The sequence below is a fragment of the Prunus persica genome, chromosome G1, assembly GCF_000346465.2.
Source record: "Prunus persica cultivar Lovell chromosome G1, Prunus_persica_NCBIv2, whole genome shotgun sequence".
NCBI classification, from domain to species: Eukaryota; Viridiplantae; Streptophyta; class Magnoliopsida; order Rosales; family Rosaceae; genus Prunus; species Prunus persica.
The window spans coordinates 42,059,224-42,081,984 of record NC_034009.1 but is presented as its reverse complement, the minus strand read 5'-3'; the positions used below and the strand labels follow the sequence as shown (position 1 = coordinate 42,081,984).

General features: G+C 36.8%; 3 protein-coding genes across 3 annotated transcripts; 2 read left to right on the top strand and 1 right to left on the bottom strand.

Moving 5' to 3' along the window:
* On the top strand, positions 58-1,635 carry LOC18793743 (60S ribosomal protein L30). Its single transcript, XM_007225835.2, has 4 exons — positions 58-278; positions 414-515; positions 1,169-1,237; positions 1,330-1,635. Exons 1-4 carry the CDS (start codon positions 152-154, stop codon positions 1,368-1,370), a joined length of 339 nt encoding a protein of 112 aa, XP_007225897.1. The 5' UTR covers positions 58-151; the 3' UTR covers positions 1,371-1,635.
* Positions 4,289-5,699, top strand: LOC18792598 (sarcoplasmic reticulum histidine-rich calcium-binding protein). The gene has a single exon (XM_007227340.2). The coding sequence runs from the start codon at positions 4,749-4,751 to the stop codon at positions 5,697-5,699; it is 951 nt and encodes a 316-aa protein (XP_007227402.1). The 5' UTR covers positions 4,289-4,748.
* On the bottom strand, positions 7,603-11,449 carry LOC18793185 (MDIS1-interacting receptor like kinase 2). The gene is made up of 2 exons (XM_020562702.1): positions 8,681-11,449; positions 7,603-8,444 (listed from the first exon to the last, which is right to left on the bottom strand). The coding sequence occupies exons 1-2, from the start codon at positions 11,436-11,438 to the stop codon at positions 8,044-8,046; spliced, it is 3,159 nt and encodes a 1,052-aa protein (XP_020418291.1). The 5' UTR covers positions 11,439-11,449; the 3' UTR covers positions 7,603-8,043.

Sequence of the window (22,761 nt, the reverse complement as noted above, 5' to 3'; positions counted from 1 at the left end):
GAGTGGCAGGTGCAAGACCATCTCTCAGCGGCATAAAATACTAAAACCCTAGCAGCAAACGGGTCTTCATCTCCTTTAGTTTTGGTTTTTCAGCCGCAAAACGAGAGATCATTTCGAGGGCTAAAAGCGAAGAATCTCAGAAGCTTCAAAAATGGTGGTGCCGAAGAAGACGAAGAAGACCCATGAGAGCATCAACACCAGGCTCGCTCTGGTGATGAAGAGTGGCAAGTACACTCTGGGGTACAAGACAGTCATCGACTCTCTTCGTAACTCCAAAGGTACGATTTAATATCTTTTGGGATTTTCAAATCTTTCTTTTGTATCCATTTTACTATGATTTGGTTTATTTTTATTGGGTTAGTTTCTGATTTTTGAATATGGATTTGTTTTGTTTTGGGGGAAAAAAATTGCAGGGAAGTTGATTATAATTTCTAACAACTGCCCTCCTCTGCGGAAGTCTGAAATCGAATACTACGCTATGCTCGCCAAGGTTGGAGTTCACCACTACAATGGAAGTAAGTGCTCTATTGCCATATTATATGGGTTTGCATCAGATTTGTTATGTATTTAGTATGAAAGTTTGAAATGCTTTTTAGATTTTACCTGTTTGTGCAATTGGAGGAGTTAGTTTTTGTATGTAGTAACATGATTGAAAAAACAATTAAAATTTTTGTTGTAATCTTGGATGGGAAGTGTTTAGCTCAAGTTTAATGGAAGCTTTGATTAAAATAGCTGTTGTTTAGGAAGTGCTAGTTAATGGGATATTTATTGGCTCTTAGAGGTGGTAACTTGTCTCAGCGTGTAGGTTAAACCATCGTGCAAGATTGCCTTAGTCTTAGTTCTTAATCATTTGCTAACATACTTTGTATTGTTGATCCTGCTCTTTGCGTGATCTTGCCGGTTGGATTTTTCATATTAAATGATGCTTCTATGTCCGGATTCTCCATGTTTGGCACATGCATGAAATTTCTTATTGTTCTTCCCTATTTTAAGCGGAAGAGGAATGCCATTTTCACATCTTTTATTTAGGACTTGTGTGCGGGGAAGGATGCTGGGTACTACCGTACTTATATTCATGTACTGCTGATAAAATTTGTCAACAAAGGAAATATTTATCTTTACTATACTTCTACCTTTTCATTTGGCTGACCCTTTTTTCTGTTTTCAGACAATGTTGATCTCGGTACAGCATGTGGAAAGTATTTCCGAGTTTCATGCCTTAGCATCATTGATGCAGGTACTCCATAGTTCTATTATCATTTCAAGCGATTTGTTTACGTCCTAATTGATATCAGAAACTGACTTGTCACTTGTTTTGATAATGTGCAGGTGATTCGGATATTATCAAGACGCTGCCTGGTGGTCAGTGAGCGACTGTAGTTTATCCTCTCTAAATCGAAAGTAGTATTGTTTTTCAAAGATTTTCCTCTCTTTTCACCACCAATGAAGTACTCCTTTTATTCTATGGCGATGCTGTCTTTGTTATCTTTGTAGTGACATGATGCCTGGTGTTTTGAGAATCATTTAAAGTTAATTTTGTTGTACTAGAGAATTCACATTTCGGGGGTTTCCTTTGGTTTTCTCGTATTATTATTCATCGTCTCCAAAGCTTTAACTGAAATGGATGCATATTGCTCAATCATCTCCTCCATTAAATTGTCATCACATATTCAGTATGAAACGTAAAACCCATACAATGGATGTGGATTTACGGTAGGATTTTGTGTGTGATTCTATATGGTTATAATGAGGTGGCCTTTAATAGCCAGCTGATCAATGAAAATGTTACTATCGCATGGCTGGATTGAACTCCTTAACATGCTCCCCCGACTTGTTGGAAGAATGGCTGCCCTGCACCTGACAGGCGAACTTTTGCCCTCAAAAGCCACAGTGCCCATGGGCCTATTTGGGCTTAACTCTCCCTGACTTGTTGCAACAATGGCTGCCCTGCACTTGACAGGCTAACTTTTGCCCTCAAAAGGCAGTGCTCATGAGCCCATTTCGGCTTAACTCTAAGCCTGTAACTTACCTACCCAGGTTGGTTTAGGCCTCTTGATCCGACGGTGCAATTTTGGATTTTGCATACGAGTCTTGGTCAGCTTTGTGGGTTTGTTGTTTTGCATGAGTTGACTCGCTTTATGGCAATGAATCCTGACCCTTCATCTTTGTAATGACCGAAACCAACTTTGATCACTACCGGAACCATAATTCCACATTAAATTTCATTCTCGTCCAAGATAACACATTATAGACCAAAGAAGACATTATAAAATTGTAAATGACAATTAAAACCATTGGATAAATTCATGCATGTATAAATTATTTTAATTATTTTTAGAAAAAATGAATTCTGGCTTTCGTTTTTTTTTTTTTTTGGTTCTGGATTTAATTTTATATCGTTATCTAAGGAGAATAACAACCATGCATGCCAATCTCCTCGATACTGTTTCAATTTTATCGAACATCTCAAAAAGACGTCAGCTATAAACAGCTTGCAAAATTCGTAGCGTGCCAAGCAACATATACAAGAACTTTAATCCAAACATCATAAATGCCAATCGGTATTATTTAACTAGAAATTTAATCCTTTACTATTAAAAAAATGTAATTTAATCCTTGACATTTAAAATTTAAAAAAAGTCTAAATTAACAGAATATTGCGGTCATCGTAATAATCTTTTATGTGTCATGTCATGTTATGTGTGCCCAAATGTGACATTTATCAGATGAGTTTTAAGAACCATTTTAAGTTATGGAAACTTTTGAAATGTATGTGAAGGCATACATGGGCTAGTCAAGTTGGTTAGAGCAGATATGCTCTTTATATGCAGCAGAATTCGAATTTCCCTCCATGTAATTTAAATTAGATTGAAGTAAATTATCGCTTAAAAAAAATTGTGCAGATAATAACTTCTAAAGTTGACAAAAATAAAAGAATTATATCATTTTTTTTATAAAAAAAAACCATCTAAATTTGAGTGGGAAAAATAATAATATGCCGAGTCGTATTCGGTTATCACGGTAATCCCCAAAACGCTGCCTATTTTTAGAACACATCACACATCCTTCTAATTAGACAGAGAAGATAGACTAGGCTAACAAACAAACTCAAACAAACTAGCAAACAAACACTTAAACTACGTGTAAAATAAATAATAATAAAATCAAATAAAACCCAAAAACGACGACACTTTAGCTCCCAAATTTTATGAAGTCTTTGTATTAAGCCAAAAAACAATACGATCTCTTTTGGTGACGGTGCCTCTATCTCTCTCCCTTAATCATTATGAGTAGTGTGCTTCGTACCCTCTTCTTCTCCACCTTGTATATCATCCCTTTTGTGACAACAAACCCACTGATCATCATCTCCACCTTTATTCATTTTCCTCCTGTAAGTTTCAAGTGTTTGTTTCATAGAATGAAATTAACGATTTGTGATATTTTCGATAAATTATATGAGATCGAACTCTCGACCTATCCTAATTCTGAAAACTTTTGCTCTTTTCTTTTAGAGGTTTTATGCTTTATTCTTTAGTGGGTTGCGCTTTGTTTGTCAAATCATTGAATAGTTGCTCACTAATTCATTTCTTTGTAATTGTAATCTTTTTAATATTAATTTCCTTTCTGGGTTATTCTTACTTCTCTCACATTGCCTGAATTCAGTGTTTTTTTTTGTGGATTTAGGTTCTCCTTTTTCTCTTTTAATAAAGATCACAACTCAATGCTTAAAGTTCACATTATTTTTAATATTATTACCATCTCTTTCAGCTTAGCACTACCAAAAGGAAAAAAAACACACACACACACACACAATTGTCAAGATTCATGACTCCCATGAGTCTTCATCTCCGTCTTAAATTCGGGGTCTGACACTAACATGATATTTAATTAATTTATTTGTTTAGTTATATGCAAATTATGATTGAAGCAAAAGGATGAAATTAAGAAACTGAAAAATAGGGTTGAAATTCTGGTTTCCAGGTTTGCATGCTGATACGTTTCCTTTTGTACTTCTCCAATTTTTGCTTCTTGTTTTTATTTACATATTATCATATTCTTCTCGTCGGATAGCAAACAGTAATGCATTTGGACCGTAGATCATGATGATATTAAGTAATCCCATCATCTCAACGGTGTACACATTCAATTTTTGTGGGGTCCCCATACAAGCAACAGTATGGATACATATACACATATATACATGCATGACATGAAAACAACACGTGGTGCCATCTACCAACCCACGTGTAAGTCTAAAGCCAGGGTTTATATTGTGAGATCCTAGATTATTGATATAAATTTTAATGTGTGGTGTTTAAATTCACAATCTGATATGTCATATACGAAATGTTTAAATAATGTGAATTATAGTCTATAATAGCGAAATTTAAATGTGTAATTCAAATTCACAGTCAACGTTATTTTCACAGCCAATTAATTTGTTGTCATCATTCTAGTTTTTTGTTTTTTTTTTTTCCTTCTTATTTGAGCTATTAGCAATATATACCAAATATTCATAGGCCTAACACATTTTGATTTGGTTTCTTGTTTTGAAATTTTCCAGGCAAGTCGCAGTGCTGTACAGCAATATTTACCAGGTTTCTGCCTCCTGAATTAACCCAAATATATTGACATCACAAATCTTAGCTGGCTCTGCTTATCTTTTCTCTCCACCCAACACACTCAACTCTGTGATTTCCAAACCTTCATTGAAACACGCCAAGCTACAGAGAGGCCGATGTCACACTATGCAGCTATATAACTCTATGCATCTCCCCAGTGAGCCTCACCCATGCCAAGCTCAAGCCCCTCTAGAATTTGGTCTCAAGGCCTTAAATCTTGACCTCAAAAAAAACACCCCTCACAAAAACTGCTCCATGATGCTGTCTGATCTTCTCTCTCCAACTTCTTCATCTCTCTTGTCTGGAGACTATATTGGAATGGAGAGCTCTGTGGACGTGCAGAAAGACTGTGAGAAGGACCAGGTGGTGCCAAATGATGATGAGGAGGAGGAGGAGGAGGGTCAAAGTGGTAATTTCAGGCAGAGGCTGATGGGTAGGAGGGAGCAAAAATGGGCAATGAGGAACAAGGAGTTTCCTCCTCCTATACCTTTGTTGGCTCGCACTGAGAACTTGCCTTCTCATATGCCTTGGGTGTTGAAAAGGCATTATACAAGTGATGGGAGGTTGATTTTGACTGAGGAGAAGGTTAGGCACCATGAGTACTTCAGGGCTCATAGGTCTAATGGCAGGCTCACTTTGCAGCTTGTGCCTTTGGATGATGAAGTTTTGATTTCCCCAGTTGCTTGTGATGAGGGAAATAAAGATGGGAATGGGAATGATAATGAGTATGATGATCAGGACCCACAATGTGATGATCATGGTGATCATGATGATGAAGAATATGATGAGGGAAAAAAAGATGGGAATGGAAATGGGAATGAGAATGAGTATGATGATCAGGACCCACAATGTGATGATCATGGTGATCATGATGATGAAGAATATGATGAGGATATTGATGGTGATGATGATGATGGTTATGTTGATGATGATGATCATGTGGTTGAAGATCAATCAATAAGTGGGAATATTGGCGGATCAGCAGCAGGGAAGTGCTTCAATTTCAACAGTGTGGGAACAGGATCACCTTGCATCTTTGGAGTGCCAGTGCCGGCCATCAGGCAGGTTCACAGTTAAAATTTATTTGATGGAGAATGCCACACAAAATTTATGTCAAATTCCACTCCATCACTTGAAATTTTTATTTTGTAGGTCATGTGGCTCATCTGTCCATGCTTCTTCTTGTTCTTCTATGTTGTTAGATTTGTTAGTTGTGTCCCTTCAAATTCCATGTGGGCTATTCATGAGGATTAAGATTTCTTTTGTATAGGTTTTGCAGCACTGTGGAGGATATTTTATTTTATTTTTTTCATTTCTTCAAATTGGTCTATTAGCAATTCTTGTCTGGAGATTGTGATGAGGATTTTTTCATTCATGTTTCATTGCTGTTGGATTGGGATTGGCTAAGTTTTCCATTGTCCATAAAACCAGATGTGTGTTGCTAATCAATATTTGATTCTTTTATGGAGCCTCATATATCATGCTAGCATAGCATTACCCTTTTCACTATATATTATACATCAATACTTTCAAACTGAATAGGAATGACCTGATACGGTTACCCTTGCAAATTTTATTTTTGGCTTGTCTATTATTTGGGAAGGACAAATCGCAATTGTTCTTAGCACAATCAAATTGGCTAGAATGCATCAGTTTTCTATTTGGCTGAAAAATCAGCTATTTTTGGACAATACATTGTTTCACGATTTTTTTTTTCTTTTTTGAAAATCTCATTCTTATATTCATATTTTAAGCATTTTAAGATAAAGAACTTATTTGTAACAGGTTAATGTATCAGTTGCGCCTCATGCGATGTGTATTGTACCTAGCAGATACATGATTTCGGTGTATGGAAGTTTTTATGAGAATAAATAATTCTCTTTTCAATGTTTAAAAATGCTAAGAACGGTATTCAAGAACTACATAATTTTAATTATATTCTAAAGTTTGGGTTCCTATATAGTAATAGGAATCAAAATATATTCTTTCTCTTTTTTTTTTCTTTTTTCCTTTATAGCTTTTCATTCTCATGTAAAAGGTGACGCATTTCAAAACTGTAAACTGCCCACACACCAAATACGAGAATAGATTCTCATACCCATTTCCCAACCTTCATTTTCAAAAACCCAAACACTAACGTAAAGGATGACAGCTCAAGGTCAACAACAACTAGAGATGACCTTATTTAATTAGGGTTTGGATCTTTTGAGATTACAGGCTTCTTCTCATCAAATAGTGGCTTCTTCTTCTCTGTTCACGTATTGCGGTGGATCAGAGCGTGTGTAAAGAGCCAGCCAGCGTCCTAGGGTAACATCACATGCATTCAGAAGGTTAACGCTTACTCGAAAAATATCCAGGTGGTGGGGGTGCATATATATATATATATATATATATATATATATCCAGGTGACATGGTTCAATTTACGAGAAGGGCCGTATTCGTATTCATAATTTTTGGATATTTGATATTGGGGAAGCCAAATGATTGAATGCAACAGATATCACAATGACAATACGATTGTAGAGTGAAGTGAGTACAGCTACCTCCCAATATGACAATTCACAACTATAAGTATTGAATAATTATCAGACATCATCATTGGCCTGTCCTTCATGGCTTGCACTTCCCCACTTACTGCATTATTCACAACTCACACTAATTTCTGCCACCCTGCTGCTGCGTTTATCAATGCCTTTATTATAAGCTATGCCTATGGTTGGCTGTCACCCTAATTGAGATAGTAATATTAACAAGATAGTTCTATGATGTAGTAGTATTAACAAGATAGTTCTATGATATAGTATTAATAATGTATTTTTATGAAGAGTTTCTGGTTGGTTTTTCACAAATTTTTTTTTTTTATAAATAAATTATTTGGGTTTTTTTATAAAAAAAAAAAAAGGGCTAGGCTTGTTTTGGGTTTTTTTGTTGTTGAGTTTTTTGTGTTGGCTTTTTTTAAAGTTAATCAGTGGCAATCATGTAATTTATAGGAACTTCAACACACATTTCTTATGTAGTAAATTGGTTTTGGATGTATTTCTAAAGTACATTCCATGTGGGTTTAAAAAAAAATAATTTCAGCCCCTATTTTGAGTATAATAGTGAAACTCCCTTTAATTTTCACAGTTTAATTGTTTATTATTGATTTTGGGACGGTTTACACAGAGTATACAAAATTACTCAACAAAACGCTTGTTTTATTTAATTTTTTTTTCCTCACAAGGATAAACAAACTGTAAGGAAAATTTTCCATTAAGTATTTTAAAGATAAAAAAACTGTAAAGCATCCTGGATAAAGTCATACCATAGCACACATGTGCATGAAATAAATTACAAGAAGGAAACATCTATGGAGAATCTTTCTTCTGAAAAGAAGACACAGAGAAAGTGAAATGTGAGTAGCAAAGAAGCACGTTTTGATCAGGTAACCAAAGGATCAAGAGCAAGCAATTCACCACATGTCATCATATGTATCGGCTTCGACAAATGCAGCATCGAATTTGAGAGGAAATGAGAAACTTGTTTCATTATTGGACGAGATTTCGGGCTGGAATTCAAGCATGAAAATGCTATCTTCACAAGAGAGACCACTTCATTTGCAACTTGATGCGTCGGAGGGGAAATGCGTTGGTCCAAAACATCCACAATTGGTATTTGATGGGCTGCTAATGCAGATGATGATGAGGAGGAGGAGGATGAAGAGATTGATAAGAAAGACGAGAAAAGATCTCCAGGATGCTTTCCCATAATTATTTCCAATGTGACCACACCAAAGCTATAAACATCGCAGTTCTCATTCACTTCCATTGTGTAAGCAAGCTCTGCTTAGAGAAAACCGCAGAGAAGTGGCATTATTAGTTTATAAACATAACTATTCAGTGGAATTTTAACAAAACTGTATCATGCATAAATCGAATTATTAGTTTATAGTCATATTTTCCAAATCAAAGAAGTGAAAATGTGTTTATGTTAACTGCTCGTAATTATGAAAATGAAGCATTGGTCTAAAACAAAAAAAAAAGGGCTAAATACAGAGAACATGGAATCGCAATATTACCTGGTGCCATGTAGCCATACGTGCCTGCAGCGGCAGTCCAATTAGTTGAGTCTGGATTTAAAAACTTAGCTGTGCCAAAGTCTGAAACACACGCCTCATATTCAGAATCCAACAAAATGTTCTTGCTTGAGATGTCACGATGTACAATCGGTGGCAGGCAATCGTGGTGCATGTAAGACAAGGCATGAGCTAAGCCTTTAACAATATTCACTCTTTTACTCCACCCCAACTCTTTAGCTTCTTCATTTTTGCTCAACATTGCGGCCAAGCTACCTCTTTCTAGATACTCATACACCAAAAACGAGTGTCGTTTATGTGCGCAGAAACCATAGAGCTTCACAATATTCCGATGTCTTATCTCACTGAGTGCCCTTACTTCATTCAAGAACTCCTTCTGAAATTTTGTCTCGCCATCCCATAGCATATGGAGTTTCTTCACGGCCACTACATCTCCAGATGAAAAATTCACCTTGTAGACGCTTCCATGTCCTCCATTCCCAATGCAGTATATGGAATCAAAATCTTCTGTTGCCCTTATGATTTCCTCATACATTGATTTTCCATCAAAATTTAAAACCGAAAAGGAAATTTCTCCATGCATGTGGTTTTGTTTAGTATCTTGATGCTTCTTCCTTCTTTGCATTATTACAAAGACAATTATAAAGAGAGCAGATAGAAGTACAAATACTGCTAGAACAGATATGACCTTGTGGTCCTTTTTTGAGCCATGTGCATTGCAGGGTGGTAGCAGAGCTCCAACTTTGCCACACAATCCTTTGTTCCCTTCCAATCTTTCTGGCGGAGCTTCTTGAAATGCCTTGATGTTGGGAAGGGGACCTTCCAAGTGATTGTAGGATATGTCAACGTACGACAAGCCATGCATCTCTTCGAAACTTGATGGTATGGAACCCGAAAGATTGTTGTGGGAAAGATTGAGAATCATCAAACTCTCCATATTGCTTATTGCTGATGGTATGCTACCTTCAAGAGAGTTATGACTTAAATCCAGCTCGTTCAATTGAACTAACTTCCCCAACTGAAGTGGAATTGCTTGAGATAACTTGTTGTTGCTCAAATTCAGATGGTATAATTTGAGCAAGTCACCTAGAATGCTGGGAATTGAGTCACTGAATTTATTTGTTGACAAGTCAAGATAATCAAGATCAGTCAATGATCCGAATTCAGAGGGTATACGACCTAAAAGTTGATTTCCATTCAACATCAACCTCTCCAAAAAAGTCAGTCTTCCAAATCCCATTGGAATCAACCCAACTAAATGATTTGAAGAGAGATCTAGCTCTTGAATTTGGGTTGCATTGCCTATCTCAGGTGGGATGCTCCCAGTTAGGTTGTTTCCCGCAAGTCGTAGGGTTGTCAACTTTGGGCTTTTTTGCCAATTGTGTGAGATCTCTCCATAAAAGTTGTTATGGCTTACATCCATAAAATGAAGATTCGGATAAATGCCAAAGTCTTCAGATATATTGCCTGTGAATTGGTTCTGGTCAAGACGAAGTCTGAATAAGCTCGTGCAGTTTTTCAAGCTTTTGGGGATTGGACCAGTCAAATGGTTTCTGAATACTGTAAAGTTTGTGAGTTTTCCGCCTTGGCAAATATTGTGGGGCAAATAACCAGAAAATTGGTTTATACTCAACTGCAAATTAGTCAACTTCTTGAGATTCTCTATCTCTTGGGGTATAGGGCCGGAAAGTTGGTTATCAGCTAGGTGGAAGTTTTCCAAGTTGCGCAACTCACCGATTGAAACGGGAAGTGAACCATTGAGTTGATTCTTACCCAAATTTAGTTTTATAAGAGATTTCAAGTTCCCTATCTCCTTGGGAATCAAACCAGAAAGTTGATTGGAATACAAGTGCAAAGTGTTTAGAGATTTCAAGTTCCCTATCTCCTTGGGAATCAAACCAGAAAGTTGATTGGAATACAAGTGCAAAGTGTTTAGGTTTATTAAGTTACCAATATTTGGAGGGATGACACCAGTTAAATTATTGTAGGACAACGATAGATTTACAAGAGATTTCAAGTTCCCTATCTCCTTGGGAATCAAACCAGAAAGTTGATTGGAATACAAGTACAAAGTGTTTAGGTTTATTAAGTTACCAATATTTGGAGGGATGAGACCACTTAAATTGTTGGAGGACAATGCTAGATATACAAGAGATTTCAAGTTCCCTATCTCCTTGGGAATCAAACCAGAAAGTTTATTATCATAGAGATAAAGATAGGTAAGATTTCTTAAGAGACCAATTTCTGGTGGAATTCTCCCAGAAAAGTTATTCCAAGAGAGATCAAGATAGTGGAGTTTGGAGAGGTTACTGATTTGAGGTGGGATGGCATCAAAGAGTTTGTTCAGACTGAGGTTAAGATATTCAAGATTAGGGAAGGACAAGAATGAAAACTCATGTAGCGTACCTTGTAAACCCCTATTGACAAGCTCTATCTTGTTGACACTTCTAGCTGAGTTGCATGAAACACCAGTCCAAGTGCATGGGCTTGTTCTTGGTTTTGGATTGGTGCTGGAAGAATTGGTGGCATTAATATTATGAGTGGGAAGGTCGTACCAGGTGAGGTTATTGAGGGCTTGATTTGGAAAGAAGCTGGCTTTCCATTTGAGAAGAGCCTCTGCCTCAGTATGAGAAGTAGAAGTAGCAGAAGGAAAAGCAACCCAATTTGGTGATGAAACAAACAAGAAGATGACAAGGCAATAAGGGAGGAAGCAAAGTTTAGCGTAAGTGAAAGATGTCATGGTTATTGTTTGTGTGGAATACGTATATTGTATGGGCCGTGCCTTACTAGTTATATATAGTGTGGGTTAGTCCTTGGGGTTCAGTTGAGCATTGAAAAGTCTTTCAGATCTCATCTATAAATTGTACAATAACTAAAGATGAAATTGTCGTTTACTGTACATAGGAATAGGAATGCGTAATTGATGGTTTGTTTTGTCGTTTATTGGATAAATTCATTTGATCATTGTGCTCCTCCGATGGCGCTACCGATAATTAATTGTCAACTTAATTTTTTTATTTGGTTATTTATTAGCTTGCTTGATTTGTAGTTGAATGAAAGCTATTTCTGCAGATGTTTTTATAAAATAAAATAAAAAATCAGTTATTCCCCTTGAATTTGTACATAACATTCATTTTGCCCATTGTTTTTTTATTTGAGAAAATTCAGGATACAAACATTTTTTTAAGTCAATCTCCCCCTAGTGCTATGAGGGCAAATTGTTCGATTTGTATCTTATAAATAATTAAAAACTGAAAAATAAAATAGCATAAAACATATACACAAAAAATAAAATAATTATAATAAAAATAGAGAAAACACTTTCTTTGTTGTTCGGAATACTATTTCTCAATATGTTTTAAATTTGAGTGCTGCTAAACGAACCCTCAAATTAACTAAATACACCCTATGATCTAAGTACACCCTAATATTTAAATCAAAATATAAAATTAACTAAGTACACCCTATTTAACTACCAAAAATACCCTTGGTACACCCTTATACATTCTATCACATAACACCCTAACCAATCCTAAGCCAGGTTTCTCTTTTTACATGAATTCGTGTTCTATTTTTCGATTTTGGGTTTGCAATACTTTTGAGAGAAATTGGTAAGGACTGGATTTGTGCATGAATGAAATTTTGTGTTGATTTGTCAAATTGCGTTGGCTCATCCAAAATTTCAACTGCAACTGTGGCTAAAGATGGGACCTGGTCGATCGAGAAGCCAACACTTCAGAACATGAACAAGCAAGGTGAGCAAGATTGCTTCAGTTTTAACATCACAATATCTGAAGGGGTCCTTTGTAGCATTGTTTATCTAAATGGTGTACATATTGATGATGGTTGTCATGTCGACAGTCGAAACTAGTGTAACACCCCATGACACAACAGGTGGAATGCTAACCAAGATATCTGATGCTGATTGTGAAACTCAAAATCGATGTATAAATTGTAAATAGTTGATGGCCTTGAGTGAAGAATTGAAAGGCAACCTTCCTCATAACTGGCTTGAAACCGCAATCTGGTTTTCCAATAAATGAATTACGATTGCTCTAACAGAGGAGGGAGAGAGATGGAGACAAGGAGCAATAAAACGGAAACATAAAAGTTTTCTCCTAGCTAACAGAGGTGTCAAAAGTATGCATTTGGATAACACCAATAAAGGCATTTGGAGATGATGCTCAACCCAGCAAGATCAGAAAACTGATTGTTAGACGTTATAATAAAATTTTCAGATTCTACGACAGGCAGATGAAACTCATTGTTTGTGTATGTACAAATAGAAAATACATTTTGTATTATTATTAACATATGGTCAATATGTTCTTTTTGGTCATTTTATATTAAGGTAAATTAGTAATTCAATAAATAGTTTGGTAGTAGGGTGTGCTCAGTTAATTTTAGGGTTCATTTAGCAGCACTCTTAAATTTTTGTGAGCTTGGACCACCAAACTACCTAGCTGGAGAAAAATATATTGGAATTACTTAAATGAAAGTGATGGAAAGTGAGAGGTTACTGTATGCTTGCCACTACACTATGTCACATGGTACCCTAGGTAACAGCTTCAACAAATGTAGGCCCCTAATAGAAAGGTGCTGAGAAGAGTTTTTGTCATGAATGGTCCTTGAATTTTTCAAAAGTCCTCATTTGAATTCTCAAACTTTCCAATCAATCAATGTGATCCTTAAACCTCTGTTTCGATGAAGAAATTGAAACCCTGAAAAACAAAGGAAAAAACAATTACATATGTTGTTCAACAAGGATGTGTACTCTCCTTGACGAAACCTAAATGTGAAACCTAACTGTAAAACCTAAATGTGACCCTGACGAAACAAGGATACGTGACCAATTTTAACAAAGTTTTGTTGGAATGCGACAACAAAGACCAAATTGATGTAAGACCAAAATATAAGGGACCTATTGATTAATTTGAACGTTTGTGGACTAAAATAAGAACTTCTAAAACAGAGTACCTATAATAAAAACCAGAAACTTGTTTCATTGTTTGACGAGATTGTGAATTGACATTCATGACAACTTATTATCGTCACCACAAGAGAGAAGACTTCCCCTGCTTCTTGATGCCAAAGCTAGCTACCCATATGTTACTGCAATGGCGACCCAATTAGTTGAGTCCAGTTTCCAGAGACTGAAACACATGCCTCATATAGAATCCAGCAAAATGTTCTTGCTTGATATGTTCCCGGTGTACAAATGTATTCCAACTCCCTATTCCATTTGTTTGGCTGGTCGTCTTCAAGTCGAAAGCTGATCACGAGCCTTCCACTGAAAAGCACAACCTATCGCAAATGTTGATTAATTGTCCTCTAAGTTATGATTTTGTTGTATTTTGAGTGTACGTTCACTATTTTTTTTTATTTTTTTTTGTTGAGGAATCACTATTCTTTACATTAAAACAGAGCACCACGAGTGAAGTTTTAACTGAATGTTTGAGGTTGGGCTAATAGCAACATATTCATAATATTTAGGTGGCAAAATGAGACATACATATATACATTACAAAACACATTTCTAAATACTAATAACCCTTATTAAAGCGAGAGCCAAAAGACAGAAGTGGACATGAAATTTATATATACTAAAACTCAATCCAACTAGACACTATTCCCAAGCACATTGTAATGACAGAAATGCCCCCCTGTTTATCCCTTTTATTTTCCAGCAGTACAGTCAAATGAGCATTGAAAAGTCTCTCGAATCTCATCTATAATCAGTTTTCTTTTGAGTAAAGGTCTCAGTCTTTCATTCTCTAAATTTAAATGCCAATTTTGTGTTTTCTGAATGAAATAATGAAATGAAATGAAAATGATGGAGGTGAGGATAACCATATGCTTGGCACATTATTTTTTTTATTTTTTATTTTTTCTTGGTGCATGGCTATTCTCAGTTGCTGAATCATTAGGCAATTGAGAAATCATACTCACTTGCCTTTCACGTGGCTATTCTCAGTTGCTGAATCGTTAGGCAACTGAGAAATCAAACTCACTTGCCTTTCACGTGGCTATTCTCAGTTGCCTTCTCAGTTGCCGAATTGTTAGGCAATTGAGCTATTTATATAAATAAATCAATAAATTAAAAAAAGACCCGCCTAGCGATTCAGCACCACATGTCAAAAACCGTAGTATAGGTGTGTGGCTATACTGTTTAAGTATATTATATTTAAAAGACGTATAGCCACACGGCTATACTATTTATTAAAAAATAAAAATAAACTACCCAAGTAAAGCCGCGGCTATAGTTGTTTAAAAAAAATATCAAGTATAGGCTATACTATTTACATATATATATAAACGGGTATTGTAAAATAGTGTTATTTCCTTTCACACAAATATTTTTCCATTTGGACAGTTTGATGATCCAAATTTAATGAAAAATATTATTTTCCTTCATCGTCAAAAAGCAATAACCAGTTGTTGAGTTGATATAATCATGTTTGATTGACATTGAATTGGACCCTATTTGATTGATGTTGATGTTGAGATTGCAAAATTACTTAACCAACGTTGGATTGGATTGAATATATTTTTTGTCAAAATAATCCAATTGGTTCAAACTCATGAACGTTTACTAACTATATACATAACTATGCTTCTGTGGTTCTATACATAAGTAACTAAATTTTAGTTGGTTAGAGCAGCTCACGTGTAAAATCATGTGTATGCTATATCTACATTTCTTGTGATCGGAAATTGCTTCAGTGTTAGATGCAAAGGAATGCAAATATAATATATATGAACTTAGTCAAATTAATTAGAACAGATATGCTCCTTATTCTGCATTCAAATTCGAATTCTCTCCCCATAATTTAGATTAAATTAAAATATAATGTGATTTGTATATATAAAAAAAGAGAGAAATGGAATGCAAATATAATATACAATAGCTGCCCGAGAAGGATAAAATGATGGAAAATTAGAGAAACTAGAGGGAACTCGGGCACCACGCGCGACAGTTGCCGGATATTTGTGATAGGCGGGCTCCTCGTTGGCTGAGAGGACTCATGACGTCAGCCCACTAATTCTACAGCTGCAACGGTTTCTTTTTAGCCAAAAAACACAATTTGAAGGCTCAGATTTCATTCAATCTGGTTTCCACTTGTAACGGCTACATTAACCAAATGTCCAGATTTCTTTCCGCTTTTGCTTTTCAAATCGGACGGCCAGATCAGCTCCCACAGGCCAAAGGCTGCATTAACCCAAAAGGCCCAAACAAATTATATTAAACACGCACACACACAAATCATGGAATGGTTCAAAAAATTCGAAAACACATCTAAATATTCATAAAGTCACCATTTTCTTTATAATCTAACTGTTCATATTGGATAAAATCATGCATTCTTGAAATTTTTAAAAATTTCAGTCGATTTGTTTGAAAAAGCCAAATAAACATAACACAAAATAAAAACACACAAAAACAAACTCATACAAGAAAATTAAACTTATATCCTCGGATTACATCCACTCTATTTGGAGTAAAAACCACATTTACATCCCGAAGGTGCAAAATGGGATGTAAATGTGGCTCTACAGCCCCAAACTTACATATGTCCACCGAAGATGCTCTTAAAGCTAGTATTCATAATCTTTACAACCTTTTGTTTTCAGGGAAATGTTTTTTTTTTTTACAATATGTGCTATTTATAATGTTAGGAAATCATGTGCTTGATTTGTAAAACAAATAAGTGCATAACAATATAAACGTGACCATAACAACGACATAAGAATTTGACAAAGTTCACTCAATACAAATTATGTCTCATAATTGTTAAAGATATTCATATTATTGAACAAGAATGAGAACAATTGCAAGCACCCAAAAAGTTTGATGATACTAAGTGATCCAACCGCTAAGTGAATATCATTTATGGATATAAATGCTAAGTAATAGTTACATCACTAAAATTGTTAGTAGTCCATGTCCCCTATTTCCCAAGAAAAATCAATCTCTTTAAAGATTTATTTATTTATTTTTAATGTTGTACAAAAGAAGGCTCAAAGTCCAAACCAGGCTTTTTATTTTAAATGTGACCTTGTTTTCTGCCCAATTGAATTGGGTTACAATATATTATCTCACATTGAAAAAAAACTAGCCCATTGATCAAGATTCAAAATTCAAACGATCAAGATTCAAAAGTCAAAACCCCTTTTTCAAGATGGCAAAGAAGGATAGGAATCCCTAACCTCTAGTCTCGTCGTCTCCTCTGCCAAAGTCTCTCGTATCAACTTTCCCTAACAATATAGAAGGGTTTGAAGCTTGGTTGAAGGCATGAGCCGATCCTATTGTTGCAAGGGTGCCCCTTCCCCTGTTCCCACCTTCTTAGCCCAAACCTTTCTTTACATAGCTCAATCCGCGACATTTGATTCTAGCACAGTGTCCCTAACTGCTAGTGCCTCGTCCCCTCTGTTAAAGCCTCCCGTATCATCTTTTCCCTACAATATAGAAGGATTTGAAGCTTGGCTGAAGGCATGAGCCGATTGTATTGCTGCAAGGGTGCCCATTCCCCCCTCCACCTCCTCAGCCCAAGCTTCCCTTTACATGGTTCAATCCGTGATATTTAACTCTAGCACAGTGTCCTCAACCTCCAGTGTCGCCGTCTCCTTCGTCGAAGCCTCCTATATCATCTTTCCCTAACAATATAGAACTATTTGAAGCTTGGCTGAAGACAAGAGCAAATCTTATTGTTGCAAGATTGTCCTTTCCCCCTCTCTCACCTCCTCAGTCCAAGCCTCTCTTTACATGGCTCAATCCGCAACATTTTGACTATAGTACAGCGTTCCCAACCTCCAATGCCATCATCTCCTCTGCTGAAACCTCTCTCTATCATATTTCCCTAATAATATAGGATTTGAAGCTTGGCTAAAGGCAGGAGCAAATCCTATAGATGTAAGGGTTCCCCTTCCCTCACTCCTACCTCCTTAACCGAAGCCTCCCTTTACATGGCGCAATCCGCGACATTTAACTCTAGCACAACATCCCCAACCTCCAGTGTTGTCGTTTCTTCCTCTGAAGCCTCCCATATCATCTTTCCCTAACAATATAAAACAATTTGAAGCTTGGCTAAAGGCAGGAGTCGATCCTATTACTGCAAGGGTCCTGCTCCCAACTCTTCAGCCCAAGGCTCCCTTTATATGGCTCAATCTGCGAGATTTGAATCTAGCATAGCATCCCCAACCTCCAGTGTCGTCGTCTCCTTCGCCGAAGCCTCTCGTATTGTCTTTCCCTAACAATATAGAATGATTTGATATAAATGCTAAGTAATAGTTATATCACTAAAATTGTTAGTAGTATGTGTCCCCTATTCCCCAAGAAAAATCAATCACTTCAAAGATTTTTTTTTTAATTTTTAATTTTGTACAAAATATGGCTCAAAAGTCCAAACCAGGCTTTTTATTGCAAATGTGACCTTGTTTCCTGCCCAATTGAACTGGGCTACAATATATTATCTCACATGGAAAACAAATTGGCTCATATTCAAATGTACCAAAGCTACAAGAAAAATCAATCTCTTCGATAAATACACCAAGCGATAGAAAATCTTTTAGAGGGAAATCGATCAAGATTCAAAATTTAAACAATCAAGATTCAAAAGTTAAAACCCATTTTTAAGATGGCAGAGAAGGATAAGAATCCCTAACCTCTAGTACCGTCGTCCCCTCCACCAAAGCATCTTGTATTATCATTCTCTAACAATATGGAAGGATTTGAAGCTTGGCTGAAGGCATGAGCCGATTGTATTGCTGCTAGGGTGCCCCTTCCCCCGCTCCCACTTCCTCAGCCCAAGCCTCCTTTTACAAGGCTCAATCTGCGACATTTAACTTTAACAAAGCATCCTCAACCTCCAGTGCCGTCATCTCCTCCGTCGAAGCCTTTCGTATCATCTTTCCTTACCAATATAGAAGAATTTGAAGCTTGGGAGAAGACATGAGTAAAGATTTTGAGAATAGTTGCTCTTTAGAGAGCACAGTACGATGAAAGTTGTACGCTGTGTTCGGGGGGGGGGGGGGGGGGGGGGAGTTATTGTTTATCTTATTGCTGCAAGAGTGCCCTTTCCCCCACTCCCACATTCTCAGCCCACGCCTCTCTTTACATGGCTCAATCCGTGACATTTGACTCTAGCACAACATCCCCAACCTCTAGTGCCGTCGTCTCCTCCTTTGAAGCCTCCTATATCATCTTTCCCTGACAATATAGAAGGATTTGAGATAAATGCTAAGTAATAGAACTAAAATTGTTAGTAATGCATGTCCTTTATTTCTCAAGAAAAATCATTCTCTTCAAAGATTTTTTTATTTATTTTTAATTTTGTACAAAAGATGGCTCATAGTCTAAATCGGGTTTTTTACTTTAAATGTGACCTTGTTTCCTGCCCAATTGAATTGGGTTACAGTATATTATCTCACATTGAAAACAAACTGGCTCATCTTCATATGTACCAAGGCTATATGAAAAATCAATCTCTTCAATAAATACACCAAGTGATACAAAATTTTTTAGAGGGAAATTGATCAAGATTGAAAAGTCAAAACTCCTTTTCCAGATGGCAGAGAATGATAGGAATCCTCAACCTCTAATGTCATCATCTCCTCCGTCAAAGCCTCTAGTATCATCATTCCCTAACAATATAGAAGGATTTAAAGCTTGGTTGAAAGTAGAAGCTGATCCTATTGTTGCAAGGGTGACCCGTCCCCCGCTCCTACCTCCTCAGCCCAACCCTCCTTTTACATGGCTCAATCCGCGACATTTGTCTCTAACACAGCGTCCCCGATCTCTAATGTTTTCGTCCCCTCCGCCGATACCTCCCATATCATCTTTCCCTAATAATATATAAGGATTTGAAGCTTGGTTGAAGGCAAGAGCCGATCATATTGCTGTAAGGGTGCCTTTCCCCTGCTTCCACCTCCTTAGCCCAAGCTTCCCTTTACATCTCTCAATCCGCAATATTTGACTCTAACACAGCGTCCCTAACCTTCAGTGTCGTCATCTTCTTCGCCGAAGCCTCTTGTTATATTTTTCCTTTACAATATAGAAGGATTTGAAGCTTGGCTGAAGGCATGAGCTAATCCTATTGCTGCAAGAGTGCCTTTCCCCTGCTCCCACATCCTCAACCCAAGCCTCAATTTTCATGGCTTAATCCACGTCGTTTAGCACAGCATTCGGTGCCATCTTCGGATATGCCGTGGCCACCAATGCGATCTTGGGATCCTACGCCGCCTTTAGTGCTATCTTCACCTCCGCTATAGCCTTCACAATCATCCACTCCACCATAGCCTCTACTATCTTCGACTCTGCCACAGACTCACGTTGGATCTTCGGTTGCACCACCAGCTCTGGCGCTATCTTCGACTTCACCAGTTGGATCTTTGGCTTAGTTACGGGCTCTGGCGCAATCTTCGACTCTAGAGTAATCTTGGGCTCCTCCATGAACTCCAGTTGTATCTTAGGCTCCAACGCCTCTTCTGGTGCAATCTTTACTTTGGCCATAGTCTCCACGACTGTCGCGTTCGCTACAAACACAAGTTGGATCTCGGTCTCCGCCTAGGGCTCCGTCGCAATCTTTGGCTCAAGCATAAGCCCCAATGAAATCTTTTGCTCTTCCACCCCCATAAACTCTAGTGTGATCTTGGGCTCCGCCATGAATCCTAGTTGGATCTTGGGCTCCCCACGTGCTTCGGCACTATTTTTAGCTTTGCCACAAGCTCCAGTTAGATCTTCGGCTTTGCCACAGGCTCCACCACAAAATCTAGTTGGAACTCAAGTTGGATCTTCTCCTCCGCCACACGCTTCGCAATGGCGTTCTTGTGCTTGATTGGCCTTCGTCTATGAAGGGCTTCAATGACTGGATTGAGGTAGAGGAGAATAATAGTGCAACTTCTTACCAAGATATTCAATTGGCAAGTGAGCTTCTTGAAGATGCTTAGAATGCGTTTATGGCAGCACAACCGAGAAAGCAACTTATGTTTATCTGGTTTGCCATTGAGCCGGACGAAGCAACCATAAAACAAGAATCCGCCGCTGTAACTATAGCTATAGCTGATGCAATAAAATATGCCGAAGTCACCGTCATTTGCCGTAACAAAGCCACAATCGAGCTGTTACGTCTGTGCAAGTTTGCCAAACGTCAATTTCTGGCGGTAAAGCTTGGTTTACCGATTTGTTTGTATTGGGTGGTGGAGTCTAATATCACTCAATTCATCTCCTGGAACAATGCTGACAGCTTTGTGAGTAACAATGAAAACATTCTGAATAAGTTTATCAAAGATGGTTATTTTGGCGATGTATGGAGCTTGCAGGAATTGAAGAACAACCTGTTAGTTCGTGTGGGTATCTGTTTCAATTTAAACATTTTATTTATTTGGATTTATGTAGAGTTCTAATATTTGTGCAATACTTTTTTGTATGGTTTCACTGCTGTTGGTAACATTTACACGCACATTTTTGGGAAATTCGTCGAGGGCATCCCGAATTGCCAAAAGAGATTAAACATGCTTAACGATAATTGCCTTCGCTTAAATTTCATGGTTTTTGAGGATATTGTCTTTGAAAAAAAGGTTGTAATGATGAACTGGTTTTGTACTTGTATATGAAAATTTATCGTTCATCTCAGCTAATCCCATACTCGAATATTTACTTATTATTTGTGAATGACTAGCTCAGACATCAACGACCCTAGTAACCACCCTAAAGAAAACCAGGATAGAAATTTTCTTTTGAATAGTCTAAAGTGAAATGTAAAACTGAAGTAAAAGAGATCATCCAACACAACATGATAGTTTCACTCGACATTTCCTTGAATCTACCCCGTTTTCACCAGGCTTACTTGATTGATAGACAACTCGGCTTTGTAGGAATTGGATTTAAGACTGTCACTCCTCTATTCGAAAATAAAGAATATTCCTGAATCACAGTGCTTGAATTGAACGAAATAAAATAAAAATACTGAAAAAATTGGTTAAAATACATTACCCTTATACCCCAAAAAAAAAGAAAAAAAAAAGAAGTAGTAATCTTACAAGTTTACAAGATATAAATAAAACTTTATCATTATAAACTAATCCAACTTCTCGGATTTCGTCTTTGTTTGGCCCACTAATTAATTTATAAAAAAAAAAACAAAATAGGCGAGGGAAGAGCAAACCACCGCTCAGTGAGTAGATTATGTAATATGCTAGTCAAGCAATGTCATTTTACATATTCTAGAAAATATAATAAAAAGATACAAAATCCAAATCATGTCACATCATTACTTCAAATATTGGTTATCCTTCACAAATTGTACCCAACACTTTACCCTTATCGGCCTCATTGCCCTATGTCTCCGTCTGGTACGTTTATCCTTCGGATACCTTGTCACTGAAGTTTTCATGTTCCATGAATAGTACGTACTTCATAAAAACTCCAAATAATATATATTGTGTGAAATATTGCACAAATTAGACATGCTTGACTTGAAAATAGAGAGAGATTTGTAAATAGAATAAATCCATGATTTTCACATTTATCACAAAATAAGAACTTTTAGAACACATTACATAACCAACTCACCATGACAAGTATGAAATATTGCAAGACAAACAAACACGTTCTTCATCTTGTTTCTCTCTCTCTCTCTCTCTCTCTCTCTCTCTTAAACACTACTTCATGGTGGAAAAATCTATTCTAAATAATTGGAATGAATGATTGAAGTAAGGAATGATGATACTTATAAGAGAAGCTACGGATGCAACCAAATAATATTTATATATATAATATTTTAAATCACCAAAAGATAAGGGAATATTGTGACTCATCCCCCTTTGGCCAATGATATCACAACATCACTTGTTACTAGCATGCAAGGTGATATGGCAATGATGATTAGAATAATGTGATTCATCCCCCTTTGGCTAATGATATCACAACACCACTTGTTACTAGCATACAAGGTGGCATGGCAATGATGACTTGATTAAAACCAATTACAAATCTCTACACGTGGAAAACAAGAATGGTACCATCTTTCAACTAAAGGAATAATCTCATACTAGGTTTAAGATTT

Excerpts from the sequence above, each read along its gene's own strand:
- LOC18793185 (XM_020562702.1), bottom strand. The coding sequence starts at position 11,438 with ATGACATCTTTCACTTACGCTAAACTTTGCTTCCTCCCTTATTGCCTT. Across the intron at positions 8,445-8,680 it reads GTATGGCTACATGGCACCAG|AGCTTGCTTACACAATGGAA; the intron begins GTAATATTGCGA and ends TTCTCTAAGCAG.
- LOC18792598 (XM_007227340.2), top strand. The coding sequence starts at position 4,749 with ATGCAGCTATATAACTCTATGCATCTCCCCAGTGAGCCTCACCCATGC.
- LOC18793743 (XM_007225835.2), top strand. The coding sequence starts at position 152 with ATGGTGGTGCCGAAGAAGACGAAGAAGACCCATGAGAGCATCAACACC. Across the intron at positions 279-413 it reads CTCTCTTCGTAACTCCAAAG|GGAAGTTGATTATAATTTCT; the intron begins GTACGATTTAAT and ends AAAAAATTGCAG. Across the intron at positions 516-1,168 it reads AGTTCACCACTACAATGGAA|ACAATGTTGATCTCGGTACA; the intron begins GTAAGTGCTCTA and ends TTCTGTTTTCAG.